This window comes from Hipposideros armiger, unplaced genomic scaffold (genome assembly GCF_001890085.2).
Source record: "Hipposideros armiger isolate ML-2016 unplaced genomic scaffold, ASM189008v1 scaffold_918, whole genome shotgun sequence".
Taxonomy (NCBI): Eukaryota; Metazoa; Chordata; class Mammalia; order Chiroptera; family Hipposideridae; genus Hipposideros; species Hipposideros armiger.
Window position 1 is genome coordinate 635,096 of NW_017732268.1, and position 9,660 is coordinate 644,755.

Sequence of the window (9,660 nt, forward strand, 5' to 3'; positions counted from 1 at the left end):
ATTTGGTCAAGTGACTTAACCTTTTGACCCTCTGTCTCTTCATCTATAAAACATAGGTAATAATAGCACATGCCTCATATGACCGTTTTGAGTATTACAAGAACTAATTCATTTAGAACTTAGAATGGGCTCTGGTACACAGTAACTGATCAACTGATGTTACCCACTATTATTTTTATCATGCACAGGAATAAATAGATGAAACAGACTATATCTTTCAAGGAGCTTACAGTCTTCCAGGTGGAGACAGACAGGTGCACAGATAAAGGCAGTAAAGTGTGGTGGGTGAAATGATGAAGAAAGAATGTTTAGGCTATCATGGGGGCGGGGGGTGTCATAGAGAAGGGAGCGGTGAATTCTTTTGGTCAACTCTTTTGAGACAGGTGCAATATCAAACCAAAGTAGTTTCTATTTCCCTGACCCTTAGGTAAATGATCCTTCCCTATTAAATGCCTGTTTGGCTTGCTTTATTCGCCCATAGTTATTTTACTGTGAATAATTACGTAAGCACAAATGAAGGCTTTTCATGAAGGGACATTGTGGTCCCTCTTTATTTACAGTCTGAATAAAGGAGCTTACCATAGTAGGTGAAACTAGGTTACATTTTTTTTATTTCTTATGTTCAGTGGCATATTTCTTACAGAAATCAGAGTTGTTTGTGCAAAAGGAAAATAGGCCTTTTCTCATCCCAGGAGGTAATCTTATGCCTATTGGCTGTGACTGCCTAAGTCATGGCCATAGATTTTATGTTAGCCAATGGGAACCAAAGTAAGCTGAGGATTCTGGAAAGATTTTCTCAATAATATGTAACCAATGGGAGGAAATACCACTATTGTTCTCTGTGTTTTGTTGGTCTGCATGTGATGGCTGGCACTACTGCAGCCCTCTTGTAACCATGAAGGGAGATACTGCTGACCTCCTAAGGATGGCAAAGTAGAAAGATGGAAACAAAGTGGGTCTCTGAAGACATCCTTGAGCTGCTGGATTTACTGACTTTGGGCCTTGATCCACCTTGTTGTGTGAGAAATAACACCTTAATTGTTCACGCTGCTTTTAGATGGTTCTTCTTTCAGTTAATCTCTTGTGGTAGCTTGTCCCCAAGGATTTGGGGCACTCCCCTGCAGGAATATTGTACATACTCTCTAGCCCAGGCATGAATATATGACTTACTTTGACTAAATAAATGTGAGCGGCATGATGGGTCATTGCTGGGCAGAAGCTTCAAGGGCCACCATGTGGTTTGCCATGCGCCCTCTCTGTGCCCCTTCGATCCAGGAAAGCACGCTGAGATGGAGACTTGGCCAACTTAGTTCTCAGTGACTACAATAAGCAAGGCCTTGTCCCTTCCATGATGGACCTGTGGTATGAACAAGAAATAAACTTGATCATTTTAAGCAGCTGAAATTTGTTTATTATTGTTCCCATGGATAAATCTAGTCTATTTTGACTGGTAAACATCCTAAAGGTTGTAGTGACTACAAGCAATAAAGTGAAGGCAAGAGCTTGAGATGCAGAACCTTAACTCTGAGTAATTGAACAGTTACTAGAAAGAACAGGCTCCCCCTCCCCCCTTGCCCACTGGTTAGCGAGATGAGCTCCAGAATGGTAATTTAATCCAAATAATGCTTTAAAAATGTCTTCCCTTCAATGCATTATTCAGAGTAAACTAATCACAACTTACTAAGTGTCTGTTTAGTATCCCTGACACCCTTCTTATCACTTGGCCTAACCAAAGCTGTTTTTGTAATGGCCTTGCTATGCACACCCCTAACAACCCATCCACCTATAGACACCTACCTAGAGGGCTTTCAGTACTGGCTCAATGATATAGCTGAATTTCCCTTGTGCAAATATGAAATGAGGGTGATGCATCAGTGCGGGCAGCAAGGGCATGATGATGGTGATAACTAATACTTACAAAGCACTTGTTCAATACCAGGTGTCTGTCTAAGCATTTGATGTATACAGTAACTCCATTCTCACCTTCTAAGGCAGGTCTTATTCTCTCTCTCTTACAGAGGAGGAAACAGAGGCCCAGAGAGGTTAAGCGTCTTGTCCAAGGTCATGCAACTAAAATATGGTGACACTTGGATTTGATTCCAGGCCATCAGGCTCCAGAGTCATGTTCTAGCTGTGATGCTTAACCAAGAGGGGTGAGGGGCATTCTTGGGGCAGCGGCAACAGGCTGAGAGCCCAGTTGGGCTTCACTTGACTTAAATCTTAGCTGGGTATCGTTTCACAGTTCACAGAACACGTCTATGCCCTGGTTTCCTCAATTGTCAGATGGCGCTGCTGAGGGCTCTGTCCTGTGTGAAGTAGTTGAGGCATGTGAGGACCCTAGGGTCAAGCTAGGTTTTAGTAATGTTACTGGGGTTGCTACAGCATTCTAGGACAGACCCCCAGAGGGTGCAGATGTCTTGGGCATGTGAAGAGTCTTGCACAAATATGAAAAAGCCATTTGGGGACTTCTGTAGGAGGGTGCACATTGTAAGGTGACAACAGGACCTGGGGAAGGCTGTCTGGAGAGTCACTGCTCGGATCTGTAGACACAAAAGCAGCTGAGAGGCACTTGGCATGCTGGAATGCACGGCTGGGTTAACCATTTAGACCAGCAGTTCTCAACCTTCCTAATGCCACGACCCCTTAACACAGTTCCTCATGTTGTGGTGACCCCCAACCATACAATTATTTTCATTGCTACTCTATAACTGTAATTTTGCTACTGTTATGAATCATAATGTAAATATGTTTTTGTTTTCCGATGGTCTTAAGCAACCCCTGTGAAAGGGTCGTTCGACCCCCAAAGGGGTTGCAACCCACAGGTTGAGAACCGCTGATTTAAATCAACTGTGATTGGAAAGGGTCGAGGGCATTTTTCTGAGGCCTAAAAGGGGGTGCATAGATGTGCATGTGAGTAGGGAGGTAAGGGCAAGGAACTGGATCTAAAATTGTTTCAGAAAAGCTCTAGAGGGCTGGCTGAGTGGTGCGTTGGTTAAGAGCTGGCTTGGGACACCAGCTCTGAGCAGCAGGGTCCCGGTTCGGATCCCACATATGAGGGCCAGTGACACTGCCCTCTACAGCTAAGATGGTGAACAACAGCTCAACCTGGAGCTGGGCTGCCGTGAGTCACCGGTGACAGCGTAGGGTGCAGCCCCTGCTGCAGTGGGTTGCCATAAGCTACTGTGTGTGGCCTGCAGCCAGAGTGAGTGATCAGCAGCCGGTATGAGCTGCCAAGAGCCGCCGTGAGCGGTCGTCTGGTGGCCAGCGACCTATCTGCCTCAGCCGGGAAGAGCGCAATGATAATACCAACATGGACCAGTGAAGCAACGTCCTCCACAACTAGACTGAAGAACAAAAGGACAGCAACTTGTCTGTTCCCCTCCTCCAATTTCCCAATAAAATCTTAAAAAAAAAAAAGCTTTAGATATGTAGCTCAAGAGAGAACTTAATAGTTCGGGAAATACAAATAGCAGGCCCTTTAGGTTGTATCTGTAAAATAAATTTTTAAATTGAACACTTCTCACCATCCCCACTGTGGCCACCGCCAACACCCTGCTTACGGCCACCATTGTGTCTCTCCTAGGCTCCTGCATCAGTCTAATTGGTCTCCCTGCTTCCACACTTGTCCCTGCCCCATCCCTTTGCCTCACTGGAGAGAGTGATCTTTTAAAGAATGCAGTCAGTTCCTGTGGCTTCTTTTCACTCTTAGAACAAACCCCAAATCTTTACTACATAATCTGTCCTTACTAACAGCTGGATTTCATCTCTCATCATCCCCATCCACACCTCCCTCCAGTCCAACCTCTCAGGCCTTCTTTCTGTTATATGAACACACAGAGATCCTTCCTGCATCAGCTATTCCCTTTGCCTGCATCAGCTATGGCCTTTCCCCCCCCGGGCTCTTTGCACAGCTGGCTCCTTCTCCTCCTCTGGTCTTGGTCCAAATACCACCTTCTCCGATTTCCCAATCACCCTGTCCCCTGCCCCTCATCCTCTCTCTGCCACCCTCTATGCCATTAGCAGATTTCCTTTCCTTCACAGCATGCACTGTGATCTGAAATGGTCTTCTTTGTTCATTTGCTTGTTTAAAGGGCTGTTGCCGTCTCCCCTGTTAGCCTGACTGGGCCTTGTTCCCCTTGTTCATGGCTGTATCCCCAGACCTTGATCAGCTTCCAGTGCACGGGGGCTCCATAAATTAAAAAATAAGTAATTTACATTTAATTTCCATCAGTAATACATTTAAAACAATTTACTTAGATGGCCCAGTGGGGAAAGGAAGGAGATAAAAATTAATTTTATTTACATTTAATTGAATATTGATGTATTCTTTGGACGATGGCAATAGAATAGTGATATCTCAACACAATTTTGTGAGGTTAATCTACGCCCTAGAAAATCTGAAATTACATTTGGCTCAGAATAAATTATTTATACATAGAAAAATTTAAACCCAGGAGCCACAATTGATAGGTTTCTATTTTTAAATATTATGAAAACATAAAATATAAGCCACAATATTTCTATAATAAAGAGTAAGGGTAAAGAATACAATGTTAAAATCTAGCTAACCATATATTTTTTTACTAATTTCTTTGAATAATTTAATGGTACTGAATACTTATTTAGAATCCTTGGAAATATTAATATCATACCTGAGTTAATTGCATTTGCCTATTTGTCTTATTTCTGGATTTGATTCAACATTTTTATATTTTAAGATTCTTAACAGAGAGCCCTCTGGGATACAATCACGTTTAATCCACATATGACTAAATTTGGTTATATTTGCTCATTGTGGAAAGAGCCCTTTCTAACAAGTAAATATTAATGCTGACTGGTTTAGAAAAAGGAACCCTTGGGGCACCTCTTCTCTTTCTTTCCATTTTTAGACACCTCTGTTAGCTGCCTTAACACTTGAGTGGAAATGCTTTTAAAGGAGCTTGTGAAGATTTGGAAAAGATTTTATTTTTAATATCCCAGATTGCATCCTCTGCATTTGGTTGGTTTTGTTACATGTACTCCAATACTCCATCTGTCTTGGAGATACAAAAAATTCAGCAGGGGAAAATGGAAAGGGCAAAATCGTTTCCCTAGTTCTCTAAAATGTCTAAAAATTACTTCACATGTAAGATCTAGTACATGGATTCCATCAATTCTAATTTCCACAACACTCACTACGCAGGTGCCTGTCAACTGCCTTCCAAGACAAGGAAAGGAGACATTGCTCAGTTACTCCCTGATGCGAAAGTTTGCAAGGTTGAAAGCCTGTCACACAACCGCTACCTTGAAAGACTTCTGTAAGATTTCTTATCATTTCAGGTGAATTTAATGAAACACACAGGTTGGTTCTTTTATCATGACTGTCCTTAAAAAAGAATATAATCAATTTATTTGCTGGCTACAGTTGATCTGGGATTTCTGATATCTTTCTTTCATGTTTCGGGCTAAATACAGGATGAAAAAAATCTGCAAAACAATGTCATTGCCTATCCCCACTGCACCTGACAGTGAAAGAAGTTGAAATCTTACTCCTCATTGGACATTACCTCCAATTTCAAGCTTCTATTATCTTTTTTTTTAAAGGCACTGGACAATACAGAGATATAAAGTTTTTTATATCTATGAAAATCAGCTGGCTATATTTGTAATTGGAGCACTTCATGAACTGGGTGTTTGAGAGATCTAAGTGCTTTAATCTGTGCTACCATTGTTTAATATTATATTTACGTATTTATTGAGTGTCTTGTAGCCTTAGAATGTGAACTTCTCAGACTAAAGATCTTTTATTATCTTGAGTAGCACCAAATAGGGATTCTTCAGTATCGTCTCAAAAGGGAGTTTAATCTGGAACTATAAAGTGACACTTTCTTGGTGTGTGTGAACAGAATCAAACCTTCAATAAGCAAAACTCACAGCCCCCAACTTCATGAATCTACTGAATGGTGAGGATACTAGTATCCTGGTTTGTTCATTCTGGGAGGATCTTTATTTTAGAATTATTAGAAACAAAGCATTTTTAAGCAAAATAAACCATTGGAGAAGGTGATATTTAAATAGTAGGTGATATTTAAAACTGGCTCTATAATTTACAAATCATGGCTCAAGGTGATAAACTTATACATTCATACTTAACCCACATATCAAATTTCTCATGTCCTGTGACTCATCTGAGAGCTCTATTCACTTGCCATCAATACGTCCTATCCTGTTACATGACCTTGTCACCACCTAGAACTGCTTCACCTCTGAAATCTTGAACTTTGAAATTCCACTCTGACCTCAACCCAACACCCTTCCCTCCCCGGTACCTTCACGCCACCTATCTTCAGTCTTAATGAGGCATTGGCCTTCAAGCTCCCCTTCTAACAGCGCCTAGCCCTCTTGGGGTTAAGGATGCTCTCATCATCAGACACAACCCCCTTACTCCTTTGACTTGTTAGCACAGCCAACCAACAAATCCTCAATCTTGGGTCCACCCATCTGTCTGTTTTCCTTGGCCCTTGAGCATTATGGGAGAAAATCACATAAGACGTAACTATACAGTCAGGTGGTAATATAAAATTTGAATTTCAAATGTCAACTGGGCATACAAGACCACCTGAAATTCTTTGATCATTCCCTGTTGATTCCCTATAGAATCTACCTGATCTGAGACATGTGGGACTGGATGACATGAATCACACACACTTAGGACAGAGCTATTGTATTCAAAACATATAAAGTTCATTTCCTCCCCCCAACCCCCTGCATTTCATGTGGTCCAAACTTTTCCCCATTTTTTTGTATATGTTTCCTCAGGTTTTCATTTTCCTTTGCAGTTTTCCAAATAGATTACTTCTTGGAGTAATTAAAAAGTTTAGAGGCGTATTGATGAGTTGAAGATAATCACAAAATATTTATCACCCACTATGTGCCAGGCACTGTTTTAGGTGCTGAGGGACACAGCGGTGAACAAAATAAACAGCTCNTTTGAAAAAAATACTGCATACAATTAAATAGCATTTGCTTTCACTGGACTCGGTTCATGTACTCTAATAGTAGTAAAAATCCAATCAATAAGGAGCAAAGGCATCTCTGTGGAAATATTAGCTACCAGATTCCGACAGTAGTTCTATGGTGTGTGTGCATGTGGTGGGGGGTGGGGTAGCAATACTTGCCATCTCCCTCTGAAGCTTCTAACACTTGGAAATTTGTCATAGAAGCTTTTCTCATCTGCAGTTCAAACACTTTTTTTCAGCAGGAATTTAGCCGAAGTTAAAATCACCATCTGCCACCTCATATTGAACCAGTTTTTCCATGTGCCAAGAGCGTCTTCTCTTGGCAATGATGTTGACTGTGATCTTTCAGAAATGTTTCTTGGGTTGGCAGCCTTGACTGCGCGGAGCAAACAGCCTGTCTTGGAATTTAGGAGGCGATGTGCTGAGCAAGTTGTTGCCCCAGGAAGGAAAGTGCAAGGTGAAAAGTTGAACCTTAGGTTTTGAAACCCCAGAAGCCATAGCTGTTATTAAGAACTATAATCAGCTAGGGGACAAAATCTCCGCAAAATATGATTAGTAGCAGTAAAATGTTACACAAGACCTAGGAAAGGAGTATTTCATTTGAACCAGTAAGTGCTATGTAAGCACTTTTCCGGTGTGAAGTGATAGCCTCCACGCCTTAGAAACATAAGGATGACTGGGTGTGTGTGTGTGGGGGGGGTGTCTTTGCTGCCCAGTGGTTCACCATCCAGGGGCTAGGAGATGCTTAGGTGGAAATAAGGCAGGCTATGTTGAGGAGCGTAGCTGACACTGCCTCCCCCCAGATTCTGGGGGATCCCTTTACCATTTCCAAGTACCCCTCCATCAGCTCTGATATGCTTTTTCTTCCAATGGCCTTCACCTATGACTTCCTCGGTGGCTGCCGTTGAGTGCTATGTATATATGCAGAGAGCAGAAGGGCTGGGGAGCTTAACTCCCAGTGACTGCTCAGCATGGAGTAAGGAAGCCCAGCTCGCTCACTGTCCAGCAGAACATAAACTGATGTCCCCATAGAATCAGGCTGAGCTACTCCCCCGGGGGCTGTGCCTAACTCGTCCTTGCTCAGTCTCTTTCCCTCCCCTCTCCCACTTCCCTCATTCACTTGCTGGGCTCTTCTGGAAGCATTTCCTTAACAAAACACTTCCCTACAAATCCTCCTCTCGGGGGATTGTCTTCTAGGAACCTGACCTAAGACAAGGGGCATAATAAAAATATTTTAAAAATGCTACGAGACCACAGAAAGAGTGATTAATTTCACCTGGAGATCAAGGAAGTTTCCATACAAGGAAGGGTATTTGAACTTGGCCTTGAAGGGTAACTTGGATTTTGCCAGGCAGAAGGAATTGAGGAATGCCATAATAACTCTGGGGAAAATACATATATGTGCAGGGATGATAAAGGTGATGATGGGGAGTGATAGGAGAGGAAGCTGTAAGGTCGGCTGGGATGAACTGAAGAAGAGTCTAGAATGTTGGTAAAGAATCTGAGCTTTTTAAAAATTGGCAATAGTTAGCCATTGTATGTTTCTGAGCAGGGGGTAAATACGATACATCTCTCATTTAGAAAATAATTCAATGGAAATATAAAGGATGGGTTGGAGAGATAAAACATCAATAAGGAAAGCCAGTTTGGGGGTCATTGCAATGTTCTGGGTGAGGATGATGAGGGACTGACTTAGGGTACTTACTGAGAACAAAAAGGAAAGGATGGCTCTAGAGAATTAATAAATAGAATTAATAACTGAATGTAGGTGGGAAGGTGAGAACAATCAAAAGGGGCTGAAGTGTTGGATTGGGTCAGGGCGTGAATGACGATGCCATCAACCAAGAGAGAGAACCCAGAAGGTGGAAGCCAGAGAAATCAACGAGCTCATTTTTGGATGTGTTGAAATTGAAGGAGACATCTGAAAAAAAATCTCTAAAAACTCAAATAAATTTGAATAAAGTCTGAGAATAAAGAACAACAACAACAACAAAAATTGGGCTATTTAGAGACTCAAGTTCTAGTTCAAGGTTAGACCAAAGAGAGACACTTTTCAAAATTAGCTTTCTGGATAAGAATCAAAGCAACAAAATCAACCACAGAAACTTGGACACCCATCAGGTATAAGAACGCTTGAAAGTTACTTGTGACAAAATGAAATGCTTCAGTTTCATTATGAGTTTATTTTGCTATTTAAAACTAGAGTGGGGTATCTATATGGTCCAAAGATTAGATCTGATATACTAAATCTGTCTGACTGTTTGGAGCAATCATGAAAGCAGAGTCCTATGACAATGGTGCTGATGTAAAGAAGAAAAATAATACTTTTAGAGTTTGCAACCTATCACCTATCTAATGTAACACATTGCTAGTGAAAGGACTGCTGGAGAAATAAATCCTTCAGCGGACAGTAGTCATTTCCTGGCCCTTAATTATTGCCGCTGATTTGCTTATGGCCTTGCATTGATTTTTTAAAAAATAAATCAATATGTACACGTGGGAACTGTCATCCCTGCATTTGGTTGACATTTTAAGCAGCACACAATTAAAAGACAAAGCACAAGTCCAGCTTCTTACAAAGTGTTTCAGTTTGAGGAAAAGTCTACTTTTCACAAGACACATTGTTTCAAAAGCCAAATGAATTATAGGGCAGCAGGGGCCT

The 9,660-nt window shown here is 41.6% G+C and overlaps 1 protein-coding gene across 17 annotated transcripts in view; it reads right to left on the reverse strand.

Annotated features, from left to right (window-relative positions):
• NIN (ninein) overlaps window positions 1–9,660 on the reverse strand; it is a 132,617-nt gene that overhangs the window by 105,843 nt on the left and 17,114 nt on the right. For all 17 annotated transcript variants that reach the window (XM_019630470.1, XM_019630477.1, XM_019630467.1 and 14 more), the window contains one exon: window positions 1,171–1,357. In XM_019630470.1, coding sequence (XP_019486015.1) covers window positions 1,171–1,206 — 36 coding nt within the window. In that variant the 5' untranslated portion in view covers window positions 1,207–1,357. The remainder of the gene's footprint in view (window positions 1–1,170; window positions 1,358–9,660) is intronic.